The 21,118-nt window shown below is 38.4% G+C and overlaps 1 protein-coding gene across 8 annotated transcripts in view; it reads right to left on the bottom strand.

Annotated features, from left to right (window-relative positions):
- The window catches only part of FBXW11 (F-box and WD repeat domain containing 11), a 132,526-nt gene that overhangs the window by 24,654 nt on the left and 86,754 nt on the right, over positions 1-21,118 (bottom strand). For 6 of the 8 annotated variants that reach the window (XM_036846107.1, XM_036846112.1, XM_036846113.1 and 3 more), the window contains 4 exons: positions 20,777-20,839; positions 17,223-17,448; positions 7,746-7,932; positions 6,785-6,875 (listed from right to left, as the gene is read on the bottom strand). In XM_036846107.1, coding sequence (XP_036702002.1) covers positions 6,785-6,875; positions 7,746-7,932; positions 17,223-17,448; positions 20,777-20,839 — 567 coding nt within the window. The remainder of the gene's footprint in view (positions 1-6,784; positions 6,876-7,745; positions 7,933-17,222; positions 17,449-20,776; positions 20,840-21,118) is intronic. The other 2 variants (XM_036846116.1, XM_036846110.1) reach the window with 1 other exon arrangement.

Genomic DNA, 21,118 nt, shown 5'->3' on the forward strand with positions numbered 1-21,118 from the left:
CACACATTAACCTTGGAAGGAAGTTCTCCTTACTTCCCTTTTACAAACAAGGAAACAAGAGTTTAACTTGCCTGAGGCCACAAAACTAGTAACTGGATGAGTTGGAAATCACACCCAGTTCTTCCTGACTCTGAGCCCATGCTTTTTCTACTAAAATATGCAGTGTCTACAAAGAAAGTATAGCCCTAGCTACTGTGGCAGTGAACACATAAAAAGATCAGTAACAACTCCAGATAAAATATCAGTGCCAAATGAGTGATTAAAAACTGTAAGCACTGCAGGACTAAAGGGATCTTAAACAGTGCGATAGCCTGAGACCAGTGGGCAAAGTTTAAAGAGGAAGTGGGTCATGCCCAGAGCACTAGAAGACCTAACCTTTGGTTGTGGATGTCAAGGATTTTCAGGATCAAAAGATACACTAAGAATAACCAAAGTATAAATTCCTGATCCTTGAATTTAGGGGACAATAGGGACTACAATTGGCTATACCTGAGAGTTCAGGATCTAGTTCAAAAGACATATCTGAGTAGCTAATTATGTGAGTAGCTAAAAGTTTAATTAGTTGCTTTAGTGAAGAAAGGAGATAAATCTCATCTTTATTCACAATAAGCACTTAATTAATGGTTCTGTTGACATCTAACAAACCATGTTTCCTCTTATTTTGAAGGCAACATGCTTCTGTATGCTCTAAAATGTTAAAATTTACTGAATGTTATGCCAGGTACCACGCTTCCATAACACTATGCTATGTGTTTTATATAGTTTACAGTTAATTTAATCATCACAATTCTGAAGCCAAAATTATTGTCCTCATTTTACGGAAAAAGAAATGGAGGATTGGAGACACTGATACATGTATACTTAAACAGGAAAACTGTTTCCTCATTTGTGGCCTCAGTACTTAGCACAGGAGCCTGGAAATATAAGCTCTGCCCTCAAAGAGTTCCCATACATAGCCTTGAGAGAGGGCAGGATCACATATTTCCAACATCCAGGGGATGCAAAGAGGTGCCATGGAGGTGCCATGAGCGAGAAATAGCTCATCTGTCCCTCTGCTACCAAATCAGAGCTTCTTAGCCAGCATCGCCATCTCTACTGAGTTTGTAAAATGTCAGACATAGAACCACATTTCAGAAACAAAAAATCAAACAAACAACAAAACAAAAACAAAAATTTACCCCACTGTGGCTACCGCTACCAAGGGTAGACAACAGATATGTCTGTAAGCAACTTTTTAAAAAGGGATTCAGAATATAAAGAATTTCTTAAATTGAACTCAATGTTTGGAATCATTTAGAGAAATAATGTATTTTTAGAGAGTGACTGAGCCACGTCAGCATGCTAATAAGCATACCAGGAAAATGCTGACTTAGGAGGCAGGCCTACTGGTAACAAGTCTTATACATGGCCAGTGATCCTGGCAGTGGTTACCAACGTTCAGGCTACACCCTGGGGGCCCAGAAGGTTGCTGCTAAATGTGACTCCACATAAACCCAAAGTATTACAAAGGCGAATACATAACCTGTCTTGTCAATATATATGGTGTTATTTTCAAAATTCATATCGTTGTTCTTAGTTTTAAAACATACACAATTGCTTTAAAATATTATTGAATCAGTAAGCAGCTTTGCTACTCTGTATAATATTTCAATGAATAGAAAAAGCACATTTATTTACTATCACATGGGAGCTTGAAAAAATTTTTTTTAACTTTCGTATGGGAATCCCCATACCAAAAAGAATTTCCTACATGCTCTCCCACTACTCTAAAATGTTTTTGAGAACCAAGAAACTTGGTTATAATCTACTATTGTACCTAAAGCCCTGAGGACACAGCCGAGAGAAGCTGGGTAAGGCAACACGATCAGCCTGTGATACACCCATCCCCTAAGGTGTCTGGACAGAGAACACTACCCAACATAAAAGGCCAAGCCATACCCTCTATCTCCAGCCCTTAAACAAGAGCCAGAGGTCAGGACCTCTCAAAAGCTCTGCTAGATAACAGGCTTTCATTCTAAGTCAAGTAGAAGTTAGGAAATGGCTTAGCTTCTCAACACTTAGAACGAGCCTATTTTCTAAAATACATTTCTGAATTTTAAAAGAAAAAGGCTTACCAAATCATTTTTGATGGGTCATTTTAGGAAGTTCCCATCTAGGGCTGTTTTAAAAATTATTAGGTTCCTGAATCCCAAAACAGGTATAGTTTGTTTCAAAACGCCAGGAAAGGGACACTAAATGAGATCAGGGAGCTGACTACTTTGTTACACACCAACCGGGTGTAATTCCTAAGACTTTACTCTTCTCAATTCTCAAGGCCACCCACAAAAGAAAGCAACACTTCCTGCTGACTGTGCCTGCCCAAAATACTACCTACCACCATATTTGACGACGTCAACTGGCTTATATAAGCCAGGACTTTTTCAGAAAAACTAGACCTTTAAAAATGGAAGGCAGCCCATTGTAGTAGAAAATACCTAGGTCAATTAGCAGCTTTAGCAAATGACTTGGACTGTTTGAGTTGCAGTCTCCTCCTCTGTAAAAGATAATATATACTTTCTCAAATCTGTTGGAAGGATCAAATGAGATTACGTACATACAGTGCTTATCACAGTGCCTACAAACGGTAGCAGTGACGCTCTTTCTCATTTGTGGAGAACACTGACCAAAAGGAGTAGGCTGTGACCAAAAAAAATCTCACCAAATTGCCGGGAACTGTTGTCTCAGTCTAGGCTGATCTTCAATGCTGATAGCCCTGAGCCCTCCCCAACCATTCCCAGGAAGGGGCTCAGCCTGCAAATGCAATTCAACAATCATCTTAACTTCAGCAGTAGGAATACAGGGCATACACAGGTGCACCTCTTTAATGATGCAGATACCTGCCATTTCACTTAGACATCATGTGGTGTGGCTACTGTAGAGGAATATTTCATGTTTTTGAGAACTTGTAAAATCCCCTTACCCTGTGCAAATTTTCAAAATACTGGGAAAGTAGCCATGATACACAGAGTATACAGCAGCATTTAAATTGGCAATAGAGTGAAAACAGATGTCTGAGTATGAAGGAATAACATTATTTTTAGAAGCCTAAACACAACTGGGTGGGTGGGCAAATTTCAGCATTTTCTGGTTAGGACAATGTTAATATCAAGTTTGCAAACCACAAAAAAGCTCCCCACTTTCCCTGAATAAAATGTGGTTTATTAAAAGGTGCGATACAACACACCATCATTTTACTAGTGGTCTGTTCCAAGGAGAGTGCTTCAAAGGCTTTAATCCAGTGAATAAAAAAAGGAAAAGGGTATATTACATGAAAGAGTTTGCCACTACTCTGAGATGGCAAAAGAGAAAAATCCAAGTTCAGGACATCAGAACTCTGACTGCTCGAGTCTATTATAACAACTCCCATCTCTCTGTTGAGGGACATCTGAGGGCATGGTAGGGCGAAAAGAGCATGGACTTTGGACTAAGAGTCTCAGTTTTGACAATTTGAGGACTAAATTAAATTACTGTGGCAAAGTACCTAACAGTAACCTCATCATTAATAATAATGATGATGATGATGATAATAACAATTAAGACTCTAGATAGCAAAGGAAATATGGCTGCTTCTTTTAGGACTGTGCCTCGGGTTTTCCAGGAATTCCTTCTCAATTCAGAGGCACTCTAAATTCTCTCCCTCCCACCCTAGCCCCTCTCCTTCTCCCTCCCCCTGTGTGTGTATGTGTGTGTGTATGGCAAGAGCACCCATGAGAGATGAACCTTTGCAGAGAACTAAGAATTCTTATTCTCTCCAGACTTCATTTCTCACAGTCTCATTTCCTGAATAATAGGGGTTGACCACACTAAGCCAGGTTCGCTACTTTTTTCTTAAACATTAGCCAATTTCTGTCAGGTCAATGTGGAAGGGCAAGGTCATCTGCTTGTCAGAGCCAAATACGGGAATGGATAGATGACAGGAGCCAGCACATGAACTGGAGCTGTCAAGGCAGAGCAAGAAGGATAGAAAGCAAAAGGTGCTGTGAACTGGCAACCCTGCAAAGCATATGGGAAAAAACACAAGAGACTCCAAGGCTGTGTATGGGCAACCAGGGAGAGGGACAAAAACATCCACTTGATGTTCAGGGTGTAATTTATCTTTTGGCAATAGGTTTAAAACCCTATAAAGCACTACCTTTGCCGTAACTGGACTAAAACAAGGCCAACTAATCTTATCTTAACTCATACGCTTTTTTCAACTAAGAGTAAAGGACACTGAGTTTTCACGCAATTGGACAAAGATGAGAAGATCACCTTGAAACGTCTGTAGGCATTTAACAACATACCTCTTTCTCCTTCTCTTCTGGAATTTTCTACTTTGAAAATGACAAACAACAACACTAAGCCTAGAGCTGGCCAGACCTCAGTTAAAATCCCTTCTCTTCTACTTAACTATGTAGGAAGTTCTAAAATTTCTCTTAGTCTCAGTTTCCCCTCCTTACAGATGAGGATGACAGGTAGCTTGTTGTAAGAATTAAATGCAATTAATAATCTATGTAAGTCACACAACATGGTTCATGAGTATACTGCAAGGGCTCAAAAGAGAGTACTTGTAATTATTATAGTCTGCTTGTGAGGGTTTTGTACCAGGCACATGGGTAACAGCCAAGCCTGTGAGTCTCTCATTTGTTTGACCCACGGATCACTGACACAACTCTCTGCTTTGTGTGTCTACTCAGGACAGAATAAAACACACTCACAAAACAGAGGTAAAGAACTCTATTTTGATGAAATACCAGTGATCTATAGCACACAAAAAGTTGCATTAAGTGCAGAAGAATATAAGGTTGATCACAGACTCAACTACTCACTGGCTGTATGACCATGGGCAAGCTATTTAACCGGGGTGAGCCTCAGGTTCCTCAATTTTAAATATGGACAGGGCCTACCTTTCAAGTATTGTCCAGAGTGTTAAATGAGAAAATGCATTATAAAATGCTGAAAGTATCTAGGACAAGTAAACACTCTATACGTGGTACATTATTTTTATTATTATTACTATGAGTGAAAGTACCAAAGTATAAAACATCATCCCTTAAACTAAGAGATCTAGCCCACAAAAATCTGGAGGAGACTCTTGTGGCCAACCAGTGGGTTTTCCTAAACCACACTTTAAGAACCACTGGGTAGACCACCATGATATAGAGGGTTTGTGTCAAAAAGGGTTTTCCCCCATAGCTCTATTTTCCCTCACATCTGCCTCTTCCTAACTTTAAAATATTATTTCAGCCTGAGGAAATGGTTATGTTAGGTGGTGTCACATACTGTCATGCCATAGAAAACTGAGTTCATACTGTCGATTATAACAGTACTAATGGGAATTAAATAAAATAATATATGTCACCAAATCTTCAACCTGATCAAAGTTCTTCCAGAGTTCCTATTTATTAATGATTGACCTTAGACATCATCCTTCTTATAATAAAGGACTTGCTGAAATTATTCAAGGAAATGTGGAGATACTTTATAAAGAATAGTTGGGAGGAAAAAAGTAACAAGTAATATAGTTTCTAAGATCTATGCATAAGCAGTGTCTTAGTAAAACTACATGGGGTAAAAGACAATCCCTCTAACCTGAAACACACATACACCAACCTAAGGTTCAAGTTAACACTATGTTTCAGCTACTAAAACTGTAGGAGCAACTTATTCTAAGTTTTGAACTGCCAGTGGATCAATTAATTCCTAAACTTTAGGATTTGTATGGCAGAAGTTTTAAATCATTTAACCTTCCCTAAAAGGTTACTTTATAGCTCATTTTAGGGAACAGAATACTCAAGACAATGGTTTGCATTTGAAATAATGATATTCCAGTCATATTCAGATTTACTGTTAACAAAGCGATTCCATTAGTTCACATCTGCCTTAAAAAGAAGGCAGTGAGGAGGGGCCTCAAAAAAAAGCACATGTTTCTCCATTAATGAATTTTGGCACAATAACTTTTATGGCTATCACCTGGGGGTGAGGATTACTTCATGTTTGGGAAACTGAGTATAACTTTATGGGTGATACAGCATTGCCTAGCAAAGGCTGAACTTTTTTGTCAAGGAGGAAATAGTGAAGTAACCAAGACCTGCCAAGAACACATGTGAAAGAGTTAATCAGAAATGCCTGTGCATGTCTTTCTTGGTTCAAGGAAAAGGGCTAAATAATAAAACTGAACTAATTAGAACACATGAACAATATCAAACATCTCCAATGTTTCTCGTCAAGTTCACAGAGTTTTACTGGTCTGGGGAAGTTACACTCAAATCCAAAATGGTCCACGAGCATAATTTGCTCTATAAAGGCCACTTAACTATTGCTTAGAATCATATTTGAGTCCTTTTAATGAAAAAGTATGGGAAATGTACAGAGGAAACTGAGACTGTGCCTTCTCTAGTTCTCTAGAGATGGCTCAAAAAATGTAAAACTATGCTTACCTGAAAAATTGGGCCTTGGATTTAGGAAATTTCATCAAATTAAAATAAAAAGTTAATTTTGGATTAAGGTTTTAATTAACTGGTAGCCTTGCAGAAGCATTTCATGTTTTAGAAAAGTTAGATTATTTTTTACAAAAAGGCACTATCTACTCTGAAGGATAGCTGCAGATTACACATTGATTGTGACATAATTGCTGTAAGACTTCAACTTAAAAAAAAAAAACAACAGTTCTATGATTTTAGAACTAGACAACTAAGAACACTAAGACAACAAAGTTGAGAACAAGACACAAAGAGCCCATAAAACAGATAAATCATAAAATTACCTCTATATCCTGGATAATCTTTGGGTATAATGACCTATAAAATGAATTGGGAGGGCCATCTGTTGGTCTGTTTTTAAACAGGTACTGGTCCCTGGCAAATAAAAACAAACAGATGTTACATTTTTGCGCATAAAAGGGTGAATTTTATTTAAACATGGTGGTTACAAAGATGTATCTTTCAAGTCTTTTGACTTGCATTGAGCTTTAACAGTTCAAAAGCAGGATTTCTGACAATTAAGTGTACATGTTAGGCACAAGTTTACTTCAACTTACAGTTCTTTAGCATGATCCTAACCTTTCATTTTCTGACTACCCAACACAATAATCTAGCCTTTCATTCTACAGTTCAATAAAAAGTGTTAATGTAGCTTTGTGAAAAAGCTAACTGAGCACATAACTAACTATTCCCCATAAAGAAAGCACAGCCCTAACCATCACTCACACCACCACCTATCTGTCCTAGCTGTGGCACTCTCTTTCTCTGTGCTGTCAGGGTACTGACATGTACAGAGCTATAAAGCTGTATTTCAGATAACAGGTTGTCTCTGAAAAATCCTGCCTGCTGTACCTTCCATCTTCAACCAGGATCAATATCTAAGAGCAAAATGGCATTATTTGACTTTCTCATATTTTCCTTTTTCTTATCTATCTTTTGGTAATGGTGTCATCACCTAAGGAAAATGTGAAAGGAAAAGCATAAACACATAGCTTTGAAAAGCCAAATTGCTCAAACTGTACAATACACCTTAATAGTTAATAAATATAAAGGAAATATGCATTTCAGAAGGGGTTATTCTAACAGCTTTAACTTTTTTTCCCCCCAACTCTTGACTACACATCTTTTCCCACTTGTTTAAAATAGGCCAACACATTTGGCAAGTATAATTGCATTTTTTAGTAATTAAACTGACCCTAGGTCAAATAAACTTTTTTCAAGGGAACAACCAACCTAAATACTTACCACCCTCTTCTTTCTGAAAGTCCCTTCCATAGAGGGTCAGTGCGGACCATTCGTTCAATCAGCTTCTTCCAAAGCATTCCTTCGGAGATCACTCGCTGCCATTCCTTACATACCAGCTCTGCTGCACACAGAGACCTGGCATCCAGGTAGGAAAGAATGTTTTCTGCTATGTGATCTAAACCTTGCTCTACAAAATAGAAAAGGCAATGAAGGAATAGGAAGGGAGATGGAAATGTATCAGTTACCATTTCCTTAAAGATAAGAGGAACAAAGAAATCCTGAACCAGGAAACATACCTGAGTAATATCAAAAGCTCTTCAGATATACAAGTGCATGAGTACATAAACATATACACTTCTTTTTGGTTCTGATTTTTTAAGATAAAACAATTGATGGCACCAGTTCCTGTGTGTAAAAGCCAACCCTGGACAGTTCTATATTTGTCAGATATTATAATAAATGATTTCTTTTCATTTTCTTTTACATAACTCTATGGGGTAACGACACCCCGAATTTTACAGACGAGGCAGAAAGAGGTAAAAGGATTCAAGGTTTTACAATTATAGGGTAGTGAAGCCAAGACTGGACTCCGATCTCTTGCTCCGAAGTCTGCATTCTTTCCCCTCTGATTTACTGTTTCTCGTAACAAATCATCCTATTAATACATGACCTATGTGAATCCCTTGGGGCTAAGGAGACAAAAAGGTGAGAAACACTGACTTACCTGAAAAAGTTTATGAAAAGTTAAACGACAATCCAAGAATTAAGTCAGGTGCACTTAGATGTATTTTTGTCAATCATTTCTCCATCTCCTTATGGAGGTAAAATCCTCAAAACCATGAACCACATGCCTAAAAATTCTAGAACCTTAAGACGTTTATCCTACACAATGCAAGTATCCTCTCAAAGACAACCAAGATTCAGCCTTTGCCTGACATTCACAAAGGTAAGAAGATCACTATGGTCAATGCTGTTGCCACCTGTACACTCCCATCCTGTGGTTCTGGGCATGTCCTCTGCAACTACAAGAAATAAAGCTCATCCCCAGGCCACCTCTGTGTTGGGGTGGGAACACTAAACACACAGTCGGAAAATTCCAATTTCAAGTCTAGGTTCACCACCTAGAACTTCTATGACATGAAACAAATACTTAATACTGAAACATCCCTGCCCCTTGGTTTTTTACCAAATAACATGGTAATGGCCAGTAACAACTGTCCTTTCTCACACTATCTGTATGAATCAAAAAAGTTTTACAGAAAGATTTTAAAGACAACAAAGTACCATTTGGGGTTAATATTTGTTCTCTTTTTCAAGATAAACAGAAGGAGTATAGTCATACTAACTTGGCAGGGTATAGGTAAATAGTTAAACTTTCAGAACCTCAATTTCCTCATCTGTATAAAACAGGGATAATAATCTCTGCCTTATTTTGAAAATATCACAGTGAGATGATACATAAAAAATGCTTTACAAACTAAGGTTTTTTCCAACTCTAAGAATGACTATTTACACTGTTGATTATGGTTTACAGGCCCTTCATATACTAGTTCTACTCTATAGTAGGTCTAATACCCAAGTTATGATGTGATAATGAAGACTAACTACACTGGGACCACTATCTTTTCCTGCACATGTCATTATATTAAGAGTTAAGGCCATCAAAGATTATATTGCCTTCATCTAACAGTCATATCACAGTAGACTCCTAAGATGGTAGTAAGCTGAATTAAAATCTTAGGCCCTTCCCCCAAAAACATCTATTAAAACAATTCCCCCTGGGCCTTCCCCAGTGGTCCAGTGGTTACGACACCGCGCTCCCACTGCAGGGGGCGCGGGTTCAATCCCTGGTTGGGGAGCTAGGATTCCGCATGCCGTGTGGCACGGCCAAAAAATTTAAAAAAAAAAACCAAAAACCCAAAAAACAATTCCCCCTAATTTCTGTATTTGTATGGGTAGTTTAGAAGGGGGAGGGCAGCTCACAGGGAAGTCTACAGTTATCCTCTCTATAATTCACCTTCAAAGCTTTATCTGACCCTTCCATTTCAGTCTCTACAATTCTGATTCTGTCATACAGAAAAGTGGATATTCCACACCAGATCTGCATGGTGGGCAAATGCAGTAAGTCTTTATCCCAAGTTGCTGGCAAACATGTTAAATGGGTCAGAACCAAGGACAGCACCCGTGATTCTATATTTCCCTTCAAGCTATCATACACCCATTCATTAAATACTCACAAGGTACCAACACTGAGCCACCAGTTCTAAATCACCTGGATTTTATACTACTATTATCCAGCCCATATCTCTCTATTCAGTCCTCAAGGATATTTGGAGAAACTTTGCCCCATGAAGACACTACCATCTTTATTTATACCATGTTTCTGACTTGCTAGTCTCATAACTTGATCCAAAAAGGAAATCAAGTGAATTTGGTATGGTTACTCTCCATGTTTCCTTGCTGGTGCTTACTACATAAAGTTGGTATTGCAATTTTTTGTTTACAAGTTGGCACTAGCTGCTTTGTGTCACTTTTAAACATATATAACCCATGTTCATTATAGAAAAACTATAAAATGCATATAAGCAAATACCTTTAAATCCCTAAACCCCACCTCTCAGAGATAATGGCTTTTAACATTCTGTATACTATATCTTTCTAGGATTACACAATCCTACATAGTCTTTTCAACAGCTGATTAACTTTTGATAATCCATTTGAGAATTAGGCTAGAATGGAACATCAAATTCAATAGCCAATAGCTCCCAAATACACCTTCTCTAGTTCTCCCGTTCTTAAGACCAGGAAATCTGCTCATCAATCATCTCTGGGTACTATCATGCAGGATTACCAAACACAGTTGTACAAGCTGTATGTGCAAAATTGTACCCAGTAGCTCTGCCTACTGGTTTTCAATTACTTCTCAATGTTCCACAATTCTGAAAATCACAGCCTTAGGTTCTGTCACTATCCTGGCACACAACATTTTTAGCTCTACTTGTTATAGGAGCTATGTTAAAGACATCTTCATATCTTTCTTGGACTACAATTTTTCTGTCCTTTCTGGTTTTAAAACCATTATTCTTACTGGGGAAATAAAAAAGGATAAGTTAAATGAGGAGTGAAAATATGCTGTTTCTTCCTATTACCACTACAGCATCTATTCCAAGTACACTGTCCCTTCATTCTTCATGCTCTTGCTCCAAACAGTTGATTATTTTATTTGTTTTTAACTCTCCCAAATTCCTTAACCATTTTGGACAATTTCACATTATTTGGGGCTTGGCCTTCTTGATACCATTTTCAAAGGTTCAGGCTACCTTTTTGTGTATCTCCATGCCCCTTTCTTCCATCTCCTGCCCAAGTGTATTTAAAATCAGGGAAATTCATGGATAATCACATGGGGTTCTACTTGTGCCTATCCACTGATAGGATTACCAAATTATTAATCAGAACTTTAAATTTCAGAATCTCTCTACCATCTTTAATCATATTTTCTTTTACAGTCTCTGGCCATGGCCTAATAAACTTAGCTCTTCTCTGAATTCTTCTAATTCTGGGGTACTTATCTGACTATCTTCTAGTTTCTACACTTAATATGAGAACACAGTCACTTTCCAAGGTTTATGTTAATTCTAATCACTAACCAAATCCTCCTAATTGGTTATAAATACACCCCTAACCAATTCCCCTCTCAAATCCTCTGCTGAGAGAGGAAATGAACAGACAAGAACACATTATATAGCTGTCTTTTCAGGCCTCAGTGGCTGTCACATCCCCATGGTCTATATATGAACTGGGAAAGCTGCATCCAAATCCTCCACCTGGCTGGGCAGTCTATGAGCTGGTTCTCAGAAGCCTGTGTGGTTATACTTGAATCACTTAGGGTTACTGATCTGAGAAACAACAGCAGCAGAAACAGCTTCCTAAATATCCTCCTGATCCACTGAATCACAATCTCTAGATGGTGGGGCCCAGGAATCTGTATTCTTAAGAATTACTACCAGATAATTCTGACATGCTGGGAACTACTGCTTCATAGCAATAATATCCCTTTTAGTCCTCACTGATTTCCCGTCACCTCAATATCTCACACCACTGGGCTATCAATGAGATTCTGCATAAAAAAGCTCATTATTAGACAGGTACTTCCTACTCTTTCAAATGCCACTGGTCCAATTCGGCAACATCTCAGTGAAATCCATGAGATTTGATTTATTTCCTTTTGGTAATACTTTAAATTCACTTCTTCCTTCTAGGGGGCAGCATGTTTTAGTCTCTCGGAAAATGCACTGGCTATAGAGCCATATAATCTGGGTTGAAGCAAATCAGTTTTCCTTTTTGGATCTCAGTCTTCCATAAAATAGGAATGATATTAAAAGCCTAAGAAGGATCATCTCGTATAATCTGCAATGATAACCCTCTGAGATAGGCTATAAATAGCCTCATTTTATAGAGAAGGAACTTCTTAATCTTGTTGGAAAGGTTAATAAGGGGAGGTTATTCAGGAGCCAGATACAGAGCAGGTACTCGATAAATGTCAGTCTCTCTTCTTCCCTCTTCCAGAAATCACTTTAGCTGATATCACTGGTCAAGGAAGCTAAGCAGTAGTCCCCTTCCTTGTTACTTTCTGCAGAGACAATCTGACACACCTCCCCTAGCAAATCACTAATTCCTCACTAATAGCTTGGAGTAAGTCTCATACCCCTTAAATATTTAAAGAAGAATAGGAATCACACAACCTCTATTTTGGGCACCTTGGAGTAGCTAGCCCCAGGAGCCATGCAGACCTTATAACTTTCTGGTTTCAAGACTATTCAGAACAAAGAGGTTACTGAATAAGGTGGTCCATTTGCCTGGGCTAGAAAGTGCTCTGAGGTGTTAAAGCTAAGCATTTTCTTAAGTATCAATATCTGGCTCTCATTTACTCAATGGTGCTGAGACGCCCCCATCTCCTGCCACCCCCCTTCCCAAGGCAATAAGAGGACACATTATGGCCTCAGAAAATGAGTCCAGAATACTGCACACACAGTGCTGAAGAAGTGCTGCTGTTGCTAATTATAGGCACCAGATGAAGGTCTGGAAATTTTTCAATAATAAATTAAAACAATTAAAAGGCAAAATTTTCAAAGCTCAATATGTAAATAACATTGTACCAAAATGAAACTCAAATGTGTAATGTCAGTTCAATGCCCTTGACTATAGCCAGTTTTAAGACAGCTGCTTAGATCATACAATTACAGAAACTTTTATTATTTTAGAAACACATTTCAAAGAGCAGCTGCAAAGAAATTTCCTTCCCCACCCACCCCTGCTGTCCCTTCCCCCTCCCTAGTCACAGATCTAGTGGTAAAATCTGAAGTTAGAAACTTTCTTTCCTGACAGCAATAGTCTGTCAGTGGATGCCTTTAACTTGGAATATACTGACCTAAGGATTCAGACACAAATGCTCAGGTCACAAAGTCCAACATTTTGTTATGCCAACAAAGTGGCACACACACCTACCTAAATGATGTCAGGATGAATCAATTCGGAAATCAGTGGGTGAATAATTAAAACTTCCTGGCAATAAATCGTATTGCAGGTGCTTCCTGCCTCTCTGGGCTTTTTTTTTTTTTTTAACTGCCATCCTCAGAATACCCACCAGATGCTAGGCATATTATATACACTGTCTTTAATCTTCACAATATCCTATAAAGTATTATTATCATTCCCACACAGATAAGGAAACTGAGGCTCCAAAAAGTGAGCTCACATAACTATTAGGTGCAGGGGCTGGGATTCAAATGGAGGGGCTGTCAAATCCAACATCCATCATCTTTCCACTCTGTCATGCTGGATCTCTGGCCCTGCATCCAGCCTAAAGCCTACACTCTGGTTCTTCCACATCTCCCAAGACCTCTGATCTAATCTCTGTCACATTCACAGTCCATAATGGTTTATCATCCTTACTTGAGGATGAGACAAAAGAATAAACCATGGCCAGGAAGGTAAGTGTTTTTAAAATTCTTAATTGCTTAGACACCTCACCAAACAGATCACCAATGCTTATCGTCCTTCTTGAAGTACAATCTGTCTCTACTTCAAATGGTATAAATTTTCCCTTTAACAACAGTTCTTACAAACCACAAACTTAGCCTGCAGAAATTGACATTGCAGACTAAACATTTACCATGATTTTTAGAAAAGCATATCATAATTATCACTTTTTCCACTGAACCAAAAGGAGCCAGAGACCACAAACATTTTCCATTTTCCCTATACTGACAGGTACGATATTCACAGTAAGCATTAAAAAGTCAAAACTATAGACAGTTTTTATAGAATTAATGGTTTTCACAATCAAAAGAAGTCTTAAGTAGACTGTCAATTTCAACAAAGTAAAAATTCAAACTAAGGATCATCTACAGTAAAAGTTAAACACCAAACCAGGATAATGATTAGTAAGTTGTTCCACACATTATTAAATCTAAGTATGAACAAACACATGGACCTGTTTCTCCCCTAATGCTCTTAAGGCAAGATCTGTGCTAAGGAACTAATGCCAGATTTAATCCAAGTCTACTAGACACTAACTAACACAATCAACTTGGCCAGCTTGTCCCCAGCTATTAGATTCATATGTATGATATATACTGACATATGTATATATGTTCAGATCAAATCCTGTTAAAACAAATAGCATTTTAACAAAAATATTTCCATGTCCCAGCCAATGGTCCGTTCATTTCATGTAATACTCGATACCACAAAATTCCACTTTAACAGAGATATGGACAATGCCTTAAAATTCGCTGTAATGAAAACTGAATTGTATGCAATTATACTAACCATATTTATATACATAACACATGTTCATCTGTTCTGTCTCTTCTCCAATTCTGTACACTCCCCAAGAGAAGGGGTTGCCTCTGAACTATACTCTGCAAATCAAGAGAACTACAACAGTGCCACCTCGTGGATATTCTGTAAATATAAGTTGAGTTCCCTGGTGCTCTAAAATGTTTGAGAGGCAAATTATAGGGAAAAAATAAAAATAAACCAAAACAACAGAAAGCAAACAGAATGGATTTGCCTCAAAAAATGGGAGCATAGTTTCATTTATTTAAAAGCACTTAAGAGGAACAAGTATAATTGTCAACTTTAAAAACTACCCTGTCTTTTCTTGGTGTGAAATGTAGCATGAGTCAGTAGAAAGCCTTGGATGAGGGGGGTTCTGAGTTCTGGGCTGCACATACAGAGGAGCTGCAGCACATGCGCACTCATCTTACTCAAATTCACCTATAATTCTCTCTTACGCAATTAGAAGCATAGCTCTTCTCTCCCACTCTCTCTCTCTTATAATTAAAAGTAAATTTTGCTGAATTGGGGTGTAAACCATGTAGTCTGTACTTGAGGCCAGTTTAAGGCACTGTCCAGAGTAATCTTAACTGGAAGTGATTTCAGCTTTTGCACCAACCCCCGCCATCACCCGCAAAATCACAATAACCAAGATGTACGATCTTAGGCATTTCACCCAATTCTCTGATCCTTGGCTTCATAATCTACCCAATGAGAAACAGCACTAAGTGACGGCTAAGATCCCTTTCAGCAATTAAATACTATGATTCTAGAAAAAGAGGGTTCATGTTTTGCTTTTCTAGAAATACTAATTCAAAAAATGAGGAAAATAATGCTACATCTCAGCATAAAAAGAACAGTAGGGTCAAAATTTTCTAAGCTAACTCTCAAATATCCTTAAAACACTCCCTTTGTAGAAAGTAAACTTACAAGTTCTAGAAGAGGGATTAGGAATCAGAGGCTGGCATGTCACTTTGCAGCCCCAGGTTTCAGGCCTGAGGCATGAGCCCAGGTCCTGTCTACTGTGGAAATACTTAGACTATGGAGTCGTGATGCACTGTAAATCACAGACAGGCTAAGAGAGAAGCTACTCTTTGAGGAGCCATCCAGAAGCTCTGAAAAAAGGGTAGGGCTGGTGGCAATGCTACTGGTTTATCCCTGGCTATTTCTAGGCATACCCTGGCACAGCAGCTGTAACCTCCAGGTTACCCTGACCACGTTAGAGGAGAATGTTCTGGCCAGCAGTCTCACATTCTCTTCAAGAGTGAAATCTCTCTATGTTACCTAGACACACTTAAAATAAAAAATTTAAAAAAGAACACAGAGAGAAAAGAATTAACGAGTGACCAAAAATCAAAGAGGGGGACTTCCCTGGTGGCGCCGTGGTTAAGAATCCATCTGCCAATGCAGGGGACACAGGTTCAATCCCTGGTCTGGGAAGATCCCACATGCCACGGAGAAACTAAGCCCGTGCGCCACAACTACTGAGCCTGCGTTCTAGAGCCCGTGAGCCACAACTGCTGAGCCCGCGTGCCACAACTACTGAAGCCCACACGCCTAGAGCCTGTGCTCTGCAACAAGAGAAGCCACCGCAATGAGAAGCCCGTGCACCGCAATGAAGAGTAGCCCCTGCTCGCCACAACTAGAGAAAGCCCGCACGCAGCAACGAAGACCCAACGCAGCCAAAAATAAATAAATAAATAACTTAAAAAAAAAATCAAAGGGGGATGAACAGGCAGAGCACAGCAGGTTTTTAGAGCAGTGAAACTGTTCTGTGTGACACTATAATGGTAGATACATGTCACTATTCATTTGTCAAAAGCCACAGAATGTACAACACCAAGAGTGAACCTTAAAGTATGTACTTTGAGTGATAGTGATGTGTCAGTGTAGGTTCATGTACTGTAACAAATGTACCACTCTAGTGTAGGATGTTGATAGCAGGGAGGCTGTGCTGGGGGTTGTTGTGGGTGAGGGGGAGGATATAGAAACTGTACTTTCTGCCCAATTTTGCTGTGAACCTAAAACTGTTGTAAAAGTAGTCTTTTTTTTTTTTTTAAACCAAAGTAAATTTAACTGGGGGGTGAGGAGGGAGAGAGAGAGAAAGAGAAAAGGGAGAGAAGAACACACTCATGCAGGGGTAGGATAGTGAGGGAGAGGATGCAGAAATAAGTTTTAAGAAATGTAATAAGACATGTTATCAATTTCCCCAATACTTTTCTGCCATTCCCTAAGTGTCACTTCAGATATAAATGAACATCTTAAATTTGGGGACACTTCCCAAACACTGTAGGAAAAATTGTCCCATATTAAAAAAAAATACTTATAAAGGCAAAATGCAGATTCTATAGACACCACATCAAAATAAAAAGTACAGCATTAATTCACTAATGTAGCAATAGTATTGACCAATGATCAACACTATTAATCACAGAAACTGCCTACAGTTCCTAGATAGATGCTAAATTATAACTCCTCTTCAAGTACCACATATTAAAGTACAGTATGTGTCCCAAAGAAATGCTGTCTCACACTGTACTCATTCATTCATTTCACAAACACCTACTCGGGTCCGTCTAGGCTCTTGGGCTGGGCACTCTTCCACTTCTCAGCTTTTTAAAAAACAAGCATGGTTACCTGGTAAAGCGGTAATAAAGTCCCGCTGCAACATGGGCTTCAGGTAAGAGTTAATATGTCCATGCTGGTAATGACACATTCGTGAAATAAGGTGTTCCACAAATTCCACTTGATCTGATTCAGACCACTGGTCAAAATATTTAATACACAAGTCTTTTTCTTTTTGATAGTTTCCTTCTGATGGCCTCTTTCTGGAGACGATCACTGATGATGTTCCATTACTTATCTATTTTAGAAAAACAAAAAAGTAATTAGTTTGACAAGGAAAATAAATCTTAAGAGCATATCATCAGAAACACTTTTTGCCCTGTGTATTTATTCTTAAAATGGCAGTTTTACCCTAAAGCCAAACTCACTCCTTTATTAATTAATTCAGGAAATAATTAAAAATGTATTCAGGGCCCATGTACTCGAATTAGTCACTAAAGTAATGATAAAGTCAGAGTTCTATCTAAAGCTAAATGGTGTCTTAAATCATCATTCTCCAATGCTTATTCCAAAACCGTGCTGTTATCAGTTAACTAATGTTGGAGAAGACCATCTTAGAAAAACTGTTCAACTTGGCAAAGTGGCAAATGATTGATTATTGATGGTTTGTTTTCCTTCCTCAAAGTTGGAAGGTAAAGCTATATTCATCTATGCAAATAGTTCTCACACTTGTGCGTGCATCAGAATAACAAAAGAGCTTGTTAACACACAGACTGCCGGGCCGCCGCGGAGGTTCTGATTCTACAGGTCTGGAGTAGAGCCTGAGCTCTTCCAGCAAGTCCTCACGTGATGCTGATGCTGCTGGTCTAGAGACTGCACTTCAGGGACCTCACTCTGAAAACCACTGGTCTATGTAACGGAGAAATCAGAGAGCAATTCAATCGAAAAAGCTTCATTTTACCTAACAGTTTCAATCTCCTCCGTATTATTTCCAGGGCTGCTAACTGCTGACAAAATAGTTTACAGACTTTCACTCCCTCTTTCAGTCACCTACTCAGAAAGTGACCCAAGGTAAACCACATATGCCTGAAAAGTTCCTCATCTTATTTAGTTGGTTTATGGATATCCCACAGACTCCTATACTAATAGTTGCATCTCTCATCAAATCTACATGGTCCTTGCATAAAATCAGTATACTTTTTAAAAACTGAAACTACATACACTGCATCTGGACAACAATATCCAAAAAAATCTAAATCCCTAGACTGAAGCCACAACTGCTACTGATATTATGAGGCTCAGTAATTTCCCTGTTTACAAACAAAAGAACCTCAATACTTCTGTCAAACATTTGCCAAGCCATCTGTCCATCACTATTCTGAACGCCCCTTCATGTGTAACACTAGAAGGAATAACATATAAGAGAATTTTGAAAACTGAAGAGTTGCATCACAAACATCCATTAATTCCATTAGGAGCTTATTTCAGAAGTCTTACATGGGAAGAACCAAGAGCTTTTGTTATCAGTATATCCCCTAACTTAAAGTGAACTGAACCCATCCCAGAAAGAAGACATTCTTTGTAAATATCCAAAGGAGTCTTTGGCCTTCCTTGGTAAAATCTTAAAAATCCTTCATATCTGAAGTGAGTTCTTATGTCGACATTTAGAGGTATAAACCTGGAAGGCATTAATCTCCCACCTCACTTATGTTAACCACTTCCTTGTCTGAGAACGTTTTTTCCCTTATAATTTGGGTGAGGGAGAGCTCACTGACACCGGGCACCACCAGGGGGCAGCATTGAACAGAGATTTTTGATGTTGCTTGTAGTAAAACATTCATTATCAAACAGAACCAAAAACATCAGCATTAAGAACAGTCAGATGAAGTAAAAATTCTTTGCTGTGGTGAATATCAGCTAGCATAAGGAGCACCTTTGCTACTTCTAAGCATAAGGATGTTCACCATAATGTTATAATAAAATTCAGAAAAAACTACCCAGTTACAGGCAACTGGTTAAAGTGAATTATAATACATCTACACAAAGTACTACAATGCAGCCATTAGAATTAGGTTTATAAAGTAAGATTTTAATAACAAGAGAACATGTTTATGAAATAGTATTAGGAACAAAAGAATTTTATACAGCATATGATCACAATAATTTGTGTGAAGGGGAACATGCCAAGAAAAAGTAAAGAATATAAATGAAAATGTTAAAAGTGCCTAATCTTGAGAGAGAAAGCTACATATTTTTTCCTTCCCCTTTTCTTTCTACATTTTTTTCATAATAACTTGCCAAAATAATTGCTTTCGTAACAAGTTAAATATAATTATGGTGACAACTTGAATTTGTGTAGTGCTTTACTATTTATAAAATACTTTCACACCCATTATCTCACTTGATAAACAAAAGGGTTATTATTTCATTTACAGAAGGGTTCCTAACCATCTAGCCTCCTTAGAGCATCGGTATACCATTAACTAGTTGACTGAAAGACAGATGAAAGAAAAAAAAAAAAAAACCTGAAAGCTAAAGTGTTAAGAACCACTGTGAATTGAAAATCAGTAGTAAATTAAGAGAATCCTGTTGCAAATACCAGACGTGGAGGGAACAGAAGTCAGTCTGCACAAAGTTCCCCCTAAAATAACAGTATGTGCCCAATTCTACAGCACATTTTCCATTTCTATTTCTAACCACCTGCTTGGCCCAGAAAGATCTTCCTGGAATTGCACTGCTTTGTTTCTTTTCATCGTAAATTTGTTGGGGACACTTTATTCTTGCTAACGCCTTTGCTTCAAATCAAATGAACCCAGAGAATGTTTTTTTATCATTATTCTCTTCAGATTTAGATTTGTTTTGCCTTTAATTATATCTTCATGAAGGGAAAAATTATGTGTACCATAATGGTTGATGAAAACACGAAATCATGAAACTTTATATGCTCTCCATCCCGCGCCTTACAAAAAAACTGGGGGATTGGAAGGAAAACTGGAAAACTAAAATAGAGCTAGGAGAGAAGGAAACTGAATTTAAAAGGAAAAGGCAAACAAATAGGAAATGGGAGAGAAGGGTGACGGTTGGGAGAAAAGGTCAGTGCATACACTGGTATGCGGCATGGTGCCATTCTGGTGACAAAGGACACCACCACTGTCCATCTTTGGCTTAGACAGTGGCCCCAGAGACGGAATATTTTGGGCTGCAGCCAACTTCAGAATCTTGGTGAGAATTCCTAAATTCTTTACTATTCATAATGACACTTCCCTAAGGAAAAGAAGATAAATTAGGGTGAATTCTTTTTTTTTTTTTTTTATGTGGACCATTTTAAAAGTCTTCATTGAATTAGTTACAATATTGCTTCTGTTTTATGTCTTGGTTTTTTGGCCCTGAGGCATGTGGGCTCTTAGTTCCCCGACTAGGGATCGAACCCCCACCCCCTGCATTGGAAGGTGAAGTCTTAACCACTGGACCGCCAGGGAAGTCCCAGGGTGGATCCTGAAACTAGCAGAATTGCACAAAAGAAAACAGAAGTACTTGGCTCTTAGTTTCACTGAGGACAGGAGCTGAGGGAGCATCTTATCTACAGTAAGTCAATTGCTATCTTATCTGTGCGCCGTCATTCCTACCTGCCAAAGAGTATTTTTCTTTGGGGACTCATCTTCATTTTGATCCTCCATAACTGAAGTGTTCTAAGGGGGGAAAAACAGGTTATTTGAATTATGCCGAGTTTTGCAAATCCTAAATAACTACACCAAAATATAGTTTTGAAAACCCAAACTGGAGTGTACCAACACCAACCCAAGAGCTGTTTGGCTTGTGGCTAAACACATGCCATTTTGGGTCAACAGGGGTGTTTTCATCTTTCATCAATCATTAGTTAGTGGTTGGACAAAAGTAAGCATAAAGTCTTTATGAAGGTTGGGTGTACTTAGAAAACAGGCTAAATTATGGGAGTGGGGCTGAAGCTC

Source organism: Balaenoptera musculus, chromosome 3, assembly GCF_009873245.2.
Source record: "Balaenoptera musculus isolate JJ_BM4_2016_0621 chromosome 3, mBalMus1.pri.v3, whole genome shotgun sequence".
In the NCBI taxonomy this organism is placed as follows: domain Eukaryota; kingdom Metazoa; phylum Chordata; class Mammalia; order Artiodactyla; family Balaenopteridae; genus Balaenoptera; species Balaenoptera musculus.